General features: G+C 14.5%; 2 protein-coding genes across 2 annotated transcripts; both read right to left on the minus strand.

The window, feature by feature from the left end:
• Window positions 1-144: 144 nt before the first annotated feature.
• Window positions 145-294, minus strand: CORC01_00012 (uncharacterized protein; the record flags this gene model as incomplete). Its single annotated transcript, XM_022611670.1, has 1 exon — window positions 145-294. A coding segment is annotated over one exon (150 nt), but the record flags the coding sequence as incomplete, so codon positions are not given.
• Window positions 295-1,708: 1,414 nt separating this feature from the next.
• CORC01_00013 (uncharacterized protein) lies at window positions 1,709-1,855 on the minus strand (the record flags this gene model as incomplete). Its single annotated transcript, XM_022611671.1, has 1 exon — window positions 1,709-1,855. A coding segment is annotated over one exon (147 nt), but the record flags the coding sequence as incomplete, so codon positions are not given.
• Between the last annotated feature and the right edge of the window lie 14,000 nt (window positions 1,856-15,855).

The raw sequence follows: 15,855 nt of genomic DNA on the forward strand, positions 1-15,855 counted from the left end.
ATACTTAATTATTTTAATTATAATTTATATAATAGTAAAAATAAGTTTTAAAATTTAATTAATTTTTTCTATTTATTTATCGATTTATAAATAAAAAAAAGTTAATAATTTATAATTTATATTAAACTAAAAAATTAAAAATTTCTAAAACTTAATAATAAATAGTTTATTTTTATTTAAAATTATTTCTTTAAATAAACTATAGTTAATAATAACTATTTTAAAAAAAGTATATATTAATTTTTTAATATTATTTACTTTTTTATATAATATAAAATAAGTAAATTTAATAAGTCGGTTGACGATAATTAAAATATTATTGTATTATATATTCGTTAATAGTTTTTTAAATTTTAATAAATTTAATAATAAAATTTTAAGAGATCGAGTATTATATTTCTAAAAGTATTAATAATAATTATAATTCTTTATAAAGCTTATAAAATCTTTTTTTATTTTTTTTATAAATATTATAATTTTTAATAATTTTAGCGATTTCTATTTTTATAACGGTTTTATTATAATATTAATAAATCCGTTTTTATATTTTTATAATATTTTAATAGTTATATATTTAAATATTATAAACTTTTATAATAAGTTTAAAAATTATTCTTTTAAATAGGTTAATATTAACTTTTTTAATTATTAAAAAAGATTTTATAATAAATATAAAATTATTATTATTATCGTATTTAAAAATTATTTATATTTTTTTAAAAACCGTAACTTCGTAATTAAGTTATTTATTAAAAACGTTTATTTTATTATTTTTTAAATCTTTTTAATAAATAATGTAAAAATTAAACTTAAATAAAAACTCGTTTTATTTATTTTATTATTTATTTAAGTTTTTATTTATTATAAAATTCGTAAAATTTTTATAATTTATATAAATAATTATTTCGTATTTAATTTTTAAAAACTATAATTTTTATTTTTTAAAGGTTTTAATTATAATAATAAATTTTTTATTATAAATTCATTAATTTAATTCTACCTTATAAAACGTTTTAAAATAAAATATATAAAAATAAAGTATTTTTTATTAGTTTTATTATTTTAAAATAATTTTTATAACGAAATTTAAAACGTCGGTTTCGATTTTAAATAATTTCTTTAAGTTTAAAATTATAATTATTAATTTTAAAATAATTAAATTTTTAATTTTATTAAAAATATTATTATATTTTTTATTTTAAATAAAAGTTTTATTTTTTTTATTAAATTATTAAAAAGTTTAATAATATTAATATAATTTTTAAAAAATCGTTAATAAAGGTTAACGAATTTTAAAAATAATTATACGTTTTTAATATTAATAAATATAAACTAATCTTTAATTATTATTATTTTAAATATTTATATATAATTTATTTTAATATAATTATATAATTAAAGAAATCTTTTTTTTATATATAAAATTCGTATTTATTAAGCTTAGTAAAAAGCTTTATATTTTAAAATTTTTAAAATATTATATAAACGTATTATTTATACGTTTTAAAATTAAAAAAGAAAATAAAAATATTGTTAAAATAAGCGATTATAAAAATATTAATATATTTTTTAAATATATTAATAAGTCCGAAAAGTATAATTCAATATTTATTAAGTCTTTTATAAGTTTAAAATACCGTTTTTTATTCGTTTTTTTTTTAATTCTAATTTAATTAAATACTTTTTTAAGGTTTATTATAGTAAATTATTAAGCTTTATATAATATTTCCTTAAGTTCTAAAATAAAAAATAATAAATAATAATTTTTTTTAATAATTTCGTTAAATCTTTTATAATTAATTATAAGTCTAAGTTTCTTTTTACTTTTTTTAAATATAAAAAAGATTAATATTTTTATTAAAAAAGATAATAATTTAATATAACTTTTTTTTAAATTTATTATTAATATATTCGTTAAGTTCGTTACGTTTAAATTAATTTATAAAATATAATAAATAAAACTTAAGTTATATTTTTTTTTAATTCGATTTTTATATTTTAATTATTATATTTTAGTAGTCCTATTTCTTTTTTTAAAATAAATAGTTTTATATAAAGGAATTAATATACGGGTATAAATAATTAATATACAGGTATAACTCTTATATAAGTATAATAACTATATATTATTATTAACTTAAAAAATTTATTACCTTATTTTAATTTTATTAGTCCTATTAAAAATATTTAGGAATTTTTTTAATATATAATCGTAATATATTGTTTAGTTAATTAAAATTTTATCGCTATATTATTTATATTAAAATCTTTTATATTTAAGCTTACCCTTTTATTATTAAAATATAACTTATTATATCGAACTAAAAACTTAAGCTTAAATAATAAGTTTAATTTAAAATAGCGACGTAATAAATATTGTTTTATATTACGACTTTTTATTATTAATAATTTAAATATAAATATTAGTAATTATTATAATTTTAATAACGATAATACGTTTAAAAATATTTTTATTTTTTATTTAGACTAGTTTTATTAAGTTATTTAATTTTATAATTTATATAAAAACGATATAGTATTTATTAAAATATAAAATAATTACGAAATTTTTCTTTATAAAATATTTTTAATAATAACTACTTAGATTTATTAAGTTATTATATTAATATTTAGCTTAGAATATAGTTTATTTTTATCGTATTTTATTTTTAAGTTTACTTTATAAGATAAGGAATATTAATTTATATAACTTATTTTTATAAAAAAGTTTAAATTTATATTATATTTAAATAAAAAAGTAATAAAAGAAAAATAACAATTAATTAAAGAATTTTTTAATTTTTCTAAATAAATTTAATAATAATAACGGAGATAAGGTTATTTATTATATTTATTTAATACGTTTATTTTATTACCTTTATTTTTATATTCCCTTTTTTTTTATTTAAAATATTCTTTTACTAATTTTTAAATAAATTTAATAATTTTATTATTATAAAGTTTTTATTTTTTAAGTTAACGTTTATTTTCGTTTTTATTTAATTTAATTTCAAATTTATAAATTTTTAATAATTTAAAGTCTATAATTAATACTTTGTTTAATTAAATTAACTTATTTATTAAAAAGAACAGGTTTAATATTATTTATCGATATAAATATATATATAAAAATAAAACAATAAAATATATATTTTAATATCTTTATTTTAATAAACCGCGGTTTATAAAAAATACGGGGTTATATTAATAAAAATCGTAAAAATATAATTATAAATAAATAATTATTATTAAAATAAAAAAGAAAGGCGCTTAGTTTCTATAATAATATATTAAAGCTTAGTATATTTAATATAACTATAGGCTAAGCTTTAGTTTTTTAATATATTTTTTATATTAAAAGCTTATATTATTAATTAAAAAACTTATTAAAATTATTAACCGTTGGGTTAATATTAAAGCCCGCGATATTTATATTATTATTTAAAAATAACTTTTAAATTTTATATTTATTTAATAAAATATTTATAATATTAAAGCTTTTATAAATAAGGAGAAATTAAACGGTTATTTATTAATAGCCGTTTTAATAAAGGTTTTTAATAAGCGGGAGGTACTTTATATTATAAAATAAACTAATAACGAGCTTAACTAGCTTATTAATTTAATATAAATATTCTTATTTTATTTTTTAATATAAAAACGCTTTTTAAAAGTAATTAATTTTAATAATATATATAATACGAATCGTTTTAAACTTCTATTATTTTAAATTATTAACTAAATATATATTCAATTTATTTTTAAAATAGTATTCGGCCTTATTAATAACGAAAAATTAAAAAAGTTCCGGTTCTTTACGGAGAATATTTATTAATTAATTAATTAATATTCGATTCGCTTATTAAATATTATTATTATTAATTATAATAAATAAATAAAAGCCGTCTTAGCTTATAAATTCGTTAATATATAGAATTAAATTTATATTTATTATATTAACTTTAATATTATATTTAAAACTAAATAAAAATAAATAAAAAGAAAACGATTAAAAGGTACCGATAATAGCTCAGATTATAAAAACAATATTAAACCTTTAAAAATATTAATAACGGAATTAAATAATAACGACTAAGCGTATATTTATATATTTATTAAAAATTTAATATTTTATATATATTACGGAGTTTTTATAATATAAAAACTTATTATTTTTATTAAAACCGAGGTTATTTTTAAAAAAATATAAAATAATTTTTATAAAAAGTTCGATAATTAATAATTAATATTATATTATTTTTATAAAATATATCTTTTTATTAAAATTTAATAAGCTCGTTATTATATTTAAAAATATTAAAATTTTAATATTTATATTATTTTAAAAACCGAGTTTAATAATAATAATATTAAAAGCTATTTTTTTAATAGCTTAAGTTATTTATACCGACTTATTAATATTATATAAAATATAATTTAAAATTAAAAGTTATAGTTTATATAGTCCTATATAAAAAATAAAATATTAATTACTTATTAATATATTAAAACTAATTTAAAATATTTAAATAAATTCTAAAATATACTTTTTTTTAAATATTTAAAATTAATTATAAAATAATATTAAATAATAAAAATAATATTATTAATCGATAATTATTTATAACCCTTTTTTATTAAAAATTATATAAACGACTATTTTATTTTAATATAATTAAATATTTTTTATTATTATATAATTTATATAAGGTTTATAATTAAGATATTTTTTATAAAATAAAACGTTTATTTTTATTAAAAATTAAAAAAAAAACGTTTTTAAAAAATTTATATTATTAAGATTTTAAATTTTAAAATTATTATATTTTTTTATAATAAGTTAAAAAACTTAATATAACTTATTTTTAGTTAATTAATTATATAGGAAAATAATAATTTAAAAGTTTAATATAAGAAAATGCTATTAATAATTTTTAAAATAATTTAATAAGGCCGTTTATTAAAAAGCTATAATAAAACGATTATTATAAAGTTTATATAAAAAAAAAAGTAATAAGAAAACAGTTAATTTATAACTTTATTATAACTTTAAATTAAAAGTTAATTTAATAAATTTAATATAAGGAAATCTATAGGAATACGAATTAATAAATAAGTATTATAAACGAATATTTAAAAAAGGAAGTACGAATAAAAGATATTAATTAATAATAATAACGAGGCCGTTTTTTAACGGACGCGATTATTTAAATAAGGTTTTAATAAGATTTAATATTAATTTACTATTTATTATATATTATAATAAAAAGATATAAAAAACGTAAAAATTAAAAATAAGTATAATATAATTTAATATAAAATAATTTAAATAAATATGTTAGGATAAGAAAATGTTAATAAAAGAGCTTTTATTGCTTTTAAAACGAAGTATTTATAATTTATATATTCTTTTAGGCTAATGATAGTGTGTAGCTATTATACTTATGTAAGAGTCATGCCCGTATATTACATATTTATACCCGTATATTAATTTCCTTATATAAATTTAATATTTTTTAAATATAGTTTAAAATAGGTCTAATTCTCGATCGTTTATATTAAGTACGAATATTTTAATAAGTTTTATTATTTTAATAAATACGATATATTTAATTTATTTTTGTTCATTAAATATTATATAAGACTCGTTTAAACCCTTTTCTTTAAATCGTTTAATAACTAAATTTATTTATTAAAAATAACCGGTTCTTTAATCTATTTTTAAATTATATTTTCGTAATTATAAAATTTTTAAAATAACGTCGGTATTTCTAATTTTTATAATATTATATTTTAATTATTTTAATTAATTATTAATATATATTATAAAATATATAGTCTTTTAATTAATATATTTATCGTTATAATTAATTTATTTTCCTTTTACCGTTCGTAAAGTATATAAGTTTGATTTTTATATTTATAATAAGTTATATTTATTTACTATTTTTAATAAAATAAAAATTCCTTAAGCGCCGTTATCGATAATAATATTTATATTATATTCGTTTGTTTAAAATTTAATTTATAAATATTCCTTATTAAAAAGTATTATAAAATATAAAAACTTATTTATTTTAATTATTTTTTGTTATTTCTTTATAATTAATATATTTAATTTTTTAAAATTTTAAAAATTAATATTTACCTTTTTTTTATAAATCGTTTATAATTAATTACTAAATTAAAGCATTTTTATCTTTTAATAAGTAAATATAATACGTCGATAATATCGTAAATATCGTTTATTTTTTTATTAATAAATACTCTCCCTTTAAAAAATAATATAGAATTTTTAAATACGTTAATATTAAATTATATACCTAAAATATATTAGTTATATAAATAATTTTTTAAATCCTTAATAAGCTAATTTAATTTTTTTTAAAAGCTTACGGATTTTTATAATTTTAATTATTTATTCGAATTAGCTTCTTTTTTAATAATAAAATCGTTAATATTAAGTAATATCCTGTAATTAATTTTTAATTAAATATATTATTAAGTAACGTCGTAAGGTTTATTTAAATTATAAAGTAATTATTAACTTATAAACTATTCGTAATTTAATATATTAATATTATTTAAAAAAGTGTCGTAATTTAATCACTTAATATTAAATTTCGTAAATATATTATTAATAATTCCTTTATTTAAATTATCTAATTTAATACTTTCTTTAAATATAAAAAAATTTAATTTTAAATAAAATATATTGTTTTTTATTATTACTTCAAATTATTTATATAATCGCTATTATAAAATAATAAAAACTATTTTTATAATTTAAAATTAAAAAATATAAGCGTTTATTATATAATAAGCCTCGTTTAATTTTTTAATACGTTAATAATAACGTTCTTTTAATATTTAAAATCTATATATTAAATATATAATATTTATTTTTTTATTAATTTTGTATTTTAATTAAAAAAAGGTTTTTTTTGTTTTAACTTTTAATTATTTTTAAAATCGTTATTAGAATAAAACGAATATTATTTTTATATTTAATCGTTTTTTTTTTAATAATCGATTAACTTTATAATAGTTAATTAATATAATAATATAATCTTTATTATAATTTTTTATTATTAAAAAGCGATATTTATAATATTAAATTATTTTACTAAGTATTCGTTATATTATATAAATAAATCTATTTAAAATCTATATTTTACAAATTAAAATCTCGTCTTTTAGTTAAAATAAATCGTTTTTAATTTTAATTATTATTTTTTTGTTTAATCTATTTTTTATTATTATAAAGGTTTATATTTATTTAAAAAAACTAATAAGTTATATTTTAACTACTTCGTATATTATTAAAAATATTTAAATATACTTTTTATTATAATTTTTAATAATTTTAAAACGTTTTTATTTATTTATTATAATAAAGGTTTTATTAAAAAGTTTTTTAAAATACTATCTTAATTATTCTTTATTATTTTAATAAATAAAATAATTATTATCGTAATATATGGTTTAAGAAAGTAATTTATAAAGTATTTTTTTAAAAGCGATGTTAATTTATTTTTTAAAAACGGGTCGTTATTGAATTCGTTTAAACTATTTATAATTTTTAATTATATATCCTAACTTATCGTAATTATAACATTTAAATTGTTTTTTAATAAAGTTAATTTTTCTTTATAATACTTAGGTTTATAAGTCCGTTATAATAGTTAATAGCGGTAATTATTAATCTATATTTATATTTAATATGAAACTTAGGTCTATTATTTTATACGTTTTATTTTTTATATTTAAAACGTTATTTGTATAGTTAGTTATTATTTTTAATAATTATATTAAAATATTTATATAATTCATTTAATCGGTCTTAATAAAAAAAGTCGTTTTTAACTTTTTCTTTTAAACTATAATAAAAAACTATTATTAATATATTTTTATTTTAATTAAATTTAAAAATAATTTATCGGAATTCTAATATATATTTATTAACCGATCTTTTTTATATAAAAGTTATAAATTTTTATTTAGTAATTCGTTTTTTATTAAAATTATTAAAAGTTTTTTTAAATTTCTTTTCGAACTTATTATAATTATTAAAAATCTTTTTTATATTTTAATTTTAAAAATTATATTTATTTTTAAAATAATCCTTTATAAAAAGTTCGAATTAAATAAAAATATCCTTTTTAAAAAAAAGTATTATATAATAAATCTTATTAGTTTTAATTATAAAAAAGGTTCCGTAATAATATAAATAAGCTTTAATATAAATAAAAATTTTTTAAAGCGTATTTAAAAACTTATTATAAAGTTTTAATTTAAAATATTTAGTTTTAAATATTAAGAAAAATCGGGGCGTTATAAACTAAATATAAAATTATTTATTTTTATTTTTAAATTTAAGTATTATATTATATAACTATTAAATAATAAATATAGCTACCTTAATACGCTGCGTAGTATTATTATTATTAATAATTGATATATTTATATTATTTAGTTAGTTTTTTATAAAATAAACTTTTTAAATAAAAATAATTAAACTACTACGGCTAATTAATTATAATAAATATATTAATAAAAGTTAAAGCTACGAATATTAAACAAATAGTATTATTAAATAAAAAAGCTTTAGTAATTAATTATAATTTTATTAATAAAATTCTTAATAAAAATAATTAAAAACGATCGTTAGATTTAATATAAAAATTAATTATTAAAAAAGCTATAAAAGTTTATTTTTAAGCCTAGCTCGGGCTATTTTATATATAAATTTTAATTGTAAAAATATCTTTTATAATATTTTATTTATTATTATTTAATAATTTATTAAACGGTCGTTCGTTTTATATTTTTATAATTATTTATTTTATTTATTTATAAGTGTTTATTATTTATTTTATTATATAATCGTAATTATATAACTTATTTATAATTTTTTTATTTTAAAAAGAGCCGTTTATATTTTTATTATTATATATATAATATAATAGCCGTTATAAATTTTATAAAATAAGGCCTGAATATTATATGCTTTTATATAATAAAAATAAAATAATATATTAATACCTTTTTTTAAAAACTTTTTATAAATTTTTTAATAAAATCTTTTAAATATATTATAAAAATTCTAAAAAAAACCTTTAAAAAATCTTAAAGATTTCTTTATAATTTCTTTTAAAAAGTTTTTTTAAAAGTTTTAAAGTTTTTTTATAATTTATTTCAAAAAAATCTTAAGGAAATTTTAAAAGAATCTTAAACTTTTTTAAACGTTTTATTTAAAAAAAGTTTTTAAAAAATCTTAAGAATTTCGTAACTTTTTTTTTTTAAATAATTATATAAAAAAAAAATTGGAAATTTAATAATAAATTATAATAATTACCGTTATATAAAAATTAATTTTAATTACGAAATCTTTATAAATATAATAATTTATATTATTATAAAAATTATATATTAAAAGAGCTTTATTTAAAAATATAGTTTAATATATAAAATAAATAGATATATAAAAAAATTAATATAATAATATAATAATAAATACGTAGTTTTATAAAAAGATATAAAAAAAAGTAAATATATATATATTAATTTATTTTTTATAAGAGTATCGTTTTTAAATATAAAAATAATTTTATTTTAATTTATATTAATATCCACCGCATATAAGCCTTAAATAATATTAAAAAACTTAATTTTAATTTTTATTTATCGCTTTTTTTACCATAATATTTTTTAAAACTTTAGTTATTTTGTTAATAATATAAAAAAATAAAATAATAACGTCGTTATAAAATACGTTATCTATAATTTAAATATTTAGCTCGACCGTAGTTATATAATAAAAATTAGCTTAACTAAATTTAATATTATAAAAATAGCTTTTAATTATAATAATTATTATAACGGTAGTTTTACGTTTCTCTACATAAAAAATTAAAACGAATTCTTGATTATAATAATATCCTTTTTAAATAGTTTTATTTATAAAATAAATAAATCTAACTATATTTATAATAAGTCTAAATATAATAAGGACTTTTATTAAATAAAGGCATAGGATAACGGATTCGTTTATAATTAAATTCATAAAAATTATATAAATTACGTAATATATAATATTAATATTAACAATACCTTCGCTATATAAAATCAATACGTACTTATTATTATTCTAATTAACTAAATCGGGCTTAAGCTTAAATCTATACGTTATTTCTTTAAATAAGAATTTATAAAAGTTTTTATTAATAATTAAAAAATAAGCTTTTTTTATAATTATAATAATATTTATACCTATAAACATAATTTTTATTTTTAAAAAATAAAAGGTAAGCGTATTAACGAAAAGTTATCGCTAAGCGTTTTAAAACAAAATATTATCTATAACCTCGTTAATAAAATTAATAGCGATACGCTTATAAAAATTTAATAAAAGCTATTAAATAACTAATAAATAAGTTCTAATTTAAAAAACTTAATTATAATAGATTTATTAAAAAACTCTTATAATACTTTTCCTATTCCTAAATTATTATTTTAAAAACTAAGTATTATTATTGTAAAGTCTTTTTTAATAACATTATTAGCCGCTAAGGTTTTAATTAAACCCTAAATTATTTTAAAAAAATAAAAAAACTCGTATACTTCCGTTATTAATTTAATAATAAAATAATTTCTATTAATACGTTAAAAGAAAATAATATATATATTATTAACGTTACGGTTTTAATTATTTATATATATAACTAATATTTTAATAAAGATAATAAAAAGAATAGGAGTTTATAAAATAGTTTTAGTATTAATATTTATATCGAACGTATTAAATAATTTTTTATTATCGTTAAGTTTTGATAAAAAAGGGTCGAAATTTATAAAAATTATTAGTTTTTAAATACGATTTAATAATATTTAACTTTTATATATAAAGATATTATTTTAGCCGAGCTTAGTAATATAAAATAGCTAAAGGTTTTTTAAAAAAACTTATTTAATATACTTTTTATTTATATTAATATTAAAATTTAACCGGTTTTAAAAAATAATATATTTAATAATAAAAATATTTAATTAAATATAGCCGCGTTTAATAACTTAACTTTATAATTAATAAAAAAAAATTTTATTTTTATAAAAGTATTTTTTTATACGTTTATTTAATTTAATATTTTTAATAAAACCGTCTTTTTTATTATAAATATATAACGTACGGAAATAATTATAAAATTTAAAATCGCTTAAATAATAGCCGTTTTTATAAAATATATAAAAAAAATTTTTAAAATCGTAATCTTTTAATAAATATTAATATATAATATTAAAAATAAAATATTACGTCCGTATTTTATAATATATATAAAAAAGGTTATAAAAAAAATCTTTTTTTATTTTAAATAATATATTTTTTAATAAAAAAGATATAAGTAACGATAATATAATAATAAAATTAAAAATTAAAAAAAAAAAAAAAAAAAAAAAAAAAAAAAAAAAAAAAAAAAAAAAAAAAAAAAAAAAAAAAAAAAAAAAAAAAAAAAAAAAAGTAATAAAAAAAAATTGATAAAAAAAAAAATAATAAATATAAGTATATAAAAAGGATTATATAAAAAATCGTAAGCTTTTATAAATATAAATCTTAATAAGCTTTTTCTTTAGGAAATTTTTAAAATTTTATAATAATAAATAATAATATTATTACGCTACTATTTAATAATAAAGTTTTAAAAAGTAAATTATTATTTAAATTTTCTTATTAATTAATAGCTAACTTACGTAAATAACGAGGCTATTTTTTAATAATTACTTTATTAAAAAATAAGGATAGTGCTTTAATTTCTTTTTAATTTCCTAAAAAAATTAAAAAAACTATTATTGTTTTAGGTTTATTAATTTCTTAAAAAAATCTTTTTAAAAACCTTTTATTATATTATTTTTTTACCCGTCTTAATTTTTTTTTTTTTTTATATATTAAATAGTAATTTTTTTACTTTTTTTAATATTAACTAAATAGCTTTTAATTTTATTATAGGTATATTATAAATATATTTATTTTTAGCGTCGGCTAACTATCGCTCGTAGGTTTTTATTAAATTTAATACTTTTATTATTTTTACATCTATTTAAATATTATAAAAATAAAAGTAATCTTTTTATTTAATAAAGTATTAAATTTTCTATAGCCCTCGACTTTTAATTAAAAAGCGTTTATTTAAAATTCTTTTTATTTTATAATAACTAAACTAATCTTTTAATTTTATTTATTATAAATTATCTATATTTATCGGTACGGCCGGTAATGCTATTTAATAAAAAAGATCCTTTTTTAAATTCAAAATATATATTAAATAAGCTATTAATATTATTAAATAAATATTTATAATTAGTAAAAAGTTAAGCTTATATATTAAAAGACCGATTCGTTTTACTATTCGTATTAATTTAATATATTAAAAAGATATTTTTTTTAATAAGTTTTTAAATAGTTTATAGCTTTTTTTTAACTAAAAATAAATAAAATCTCTTAAAGTAAAAACGATATAGCAATATTCTTTATTAAATATTATTTTTATTTATATTTACCCCTCGATAATAAAAAATTTAGCTTTTTTTTAAAATATATCTTTATTAAAAATAATATTTATATTATTTAATAAGTTTAATAAGCTGTTAATTTTAAACTTATAAAATAATTTATTTAGTAAATACTTTATTATTATAATATATCCGTTATTAAAGCTAGATTATATAATAATAATACCCTTAAGCTAATTTATATTTAAATATAATATATACTATATTCGTAATACGGCTTTGATAGTTTAAAGTTTTTATTTTAATTATCTATTTATTTAAGGGTAATAAGTTATTAAGAATTTAAAGTTTATATTAGTTAGAGGTAAATGGGTGAACAAGAGGTGAAAGTGAGTGAAAGGGTCAATGAATAGGTGATGAATGAATCGATTGTATTGATAATGAATCTAACTGTTAAACTGAGAGGAAAAGTCCTCTATATATAATTTAATAATTAGCACATATAAGCGCATGTGTTGCTTATGTGCGAATTAAGTTTAGTTAGTTATTAGATATAGTTTTAACTAATATATTTAATTATATAAGTATTGAACTTTATATGAATACGAAACCTTATATAAAGATCTGAAAAGGCCCTTTTTATAAAAAGGTTTTCTAGTTCGAACGTTATTTAGATGCGTATATAAGAACACGTTTTAAGTCTATAGCTTTTAAAATATAGATATATATTTATAGGTATATATTTATATATAAAATATATATCATTAAAATTGTGAAAAATCGCTAATTTCAAATATATTTATGATAGATTTTAACCTCTTATATTAATTAAGATATATCTTATTATATTTAATATATATCTAATATTATATTAGAGTTCTCTAGGGTACTTAGAGTTCTCTAGGGTACCTTGGTGTTACGGCCAGCTAGTCGTAGTGAGGTTTGTGTTAATAAAAGTCGGGGCTACGATACTCATAATAATAATCGTCATTAAAATAGCTTCAAAGAAATTATTATCTATAAATCATAAAATAAGAAAGCTTCGGTAATTAATCGTAATCTTATTAATAAGATTCTTAATAAAAATAACTAAAAGCGATCGTTAAATTTAATATAAAAAGTTAATTATTAAAAAAGCTATAAAAGTCTATCCTTAAGCCTAGCTTAGGCCATCTTATATACAAATCCTAATTATAAATATATCCTTTATAATATTTTATTTACTATTATCTAACGGTTTATTAAACGGTCGTTTATTTTATATTTCTATAATCGTCCGTCTTATTTATTTATAAGCGTCCGTTTTTTATTTTATTATACGATCGTAATTATATAACTTATCTATAATTCTTTTGTTTTAAAAAAAGCCGTTTATATTTTTATTATTATATATATAATATAATAGCCGTCGTAGGTTTTATAAGGTAAGGCCTTAATTTAGTAATACGTATTAAGTCGTAATATTAGCTCCTCCCCTCAAAAGTCTAATCCTTAGGCCTATAAATAGGTCATTTATTCCTAAGTTAAGGAATTATTAAATATTTTCGTTAAAATATACTAACACTATATTAAATCGAATTAAAAAATCGAAATTACAAATAGCTACGTTTCGTCGCCGTCTATTATATATTATTCGTTTTTTTAATAAAAATATAAAAATAATACCGTATTCGAATTATTATTCTTGGGGTATTCGTTACTTAATCCTTCTTAATTCCGATATTTATGGAATATACTATTATCTAAATATTTTATATAATACTTCTATTAATACTATTTATATTTATAAGTTTTTAAGGACTATCTCCTGTGGGTCCCGATTAATAAATATAGTAAATTATTTAATAATAGAGTCCGATCGTTTTAATTATAAAAAGTAAACGGAAAAGTCGTGGTTTCGAGAGAGAGCTATAGAGCTATAAAAAAAAGCTAAGGCCTACTAAAGGGCTCAAGCTAAATTAAATAAATTATTATCTAAATTAAAACGCCTTCGTTTTTAAAAATAAATAGTATTTAAAAAAAGTCGTATTGTATCGAAGGAATTTCCTAAGGATACTAAGAGCGTCTTTTTAATAACTCAGGAAGCGTAAACTAATAATATTTTTAATATTATTAATTAGGACGCCGTAATAACTAAGAGTACTAGGTTTGAGTTTGATTTTAATACTCCTTAAGAAGCTATTAAGAGTTCTAAAGGTTTGTAACGGGTTTTTATATATTATCCTCGTATTTATAATCTTTCTATTTAATAAAATACTCTTCTCGTTTTTCCTTAATTCGGTAATCGATAACTCGTTTAACCTCGTATTTTAGTTTATTAAATTCGACGATAATACGATCTCTAATATATAATCCCTTAAATACTAATTCTAAGAGTAAGATATAAAAAACTAAATAGCATCGCATCGTATCTAAAAGTTTTAATTTAAAATTAACCGGTAAAACTTTTTTAATAATTTCGAAAAGTCTAAGTTTTTTATAATCCAATTATTATTTAATCGCTTCGTTTTAATATTATAATAAAAAAAATATACGCTATCTCCCTTTTTTAAAGTTAATCTACTAATCCTTAATTTATCAACGTATTTTTTTATATACTGCCGCACAAACTCAAGGTCCAAGGAGGCTTCCTTCTAGATCTTCCTAAGTTTATTCACGTCTACCACGGCTTTCACGGCCTATAGTCCTTCGCGTACTTCTCTATATACAGTTAATTAAAATCCATAGTTAAAGTAAAAAAGGGATTCTTTCGTGTTTTCGTTAACTACGCTATTATATACAAACTAAACTATTAATAATAATACTACCTAATTATCTTAATCGTAATTTATATAGCAACAGAGGTAAGTCTCAAGAATTTAATTAATTTTTTCTATTTATCTATCGATTTATAAATAAAAAGAGGTCGATAGTTTATAGTCTATACCGAGTTATAAAATTAGGGATTTCTAAAATTTAACGGTAAATAACTTATCTCTATCGAAAACTATTTCCTTAGGTAAGCCGTAGTTAGTAATAACTGTTTTAAGGAAAGTATATACCAATTCCTTAGTATTACTTACTTCTTTATATAATATAAAATAAATAAATTTAGTAAATCGATCGACAATAACCAAAATACTATCGTACCATACATTCGTTAATAATTCCTTAAACTTTAATAGTTTAACAATAAAATCCCAGGAGATTAAGTACTATACCTTTAAGGGCACTAATAATAGTTATAATTCTCTATAAGGCTTATAAAAGCTATTCTTACTTTTTTTATAAATATCGCAGTCTTTAATAGCCTTAGCGACTTCTATTTTTATTACGGTTTTATCGTAATATTAACGAATCCGTTTCTAT

The sequence above is a fragment of the Colletotrichum orchidophilum genome (genome assembly GCF_001831195.1).
Source record: "Colletotrichum orchidophilum strain IMI 309357 chromosome Unknown Scaffold_1.1, whole genome shotgun sequence".
NCBI lineage: Eukaryota > Fungi > Ascomycota > Sordariomycetes > Glomerellales > Glomerellaceae > Colletotrichum > Colletotrichum orchidophilum.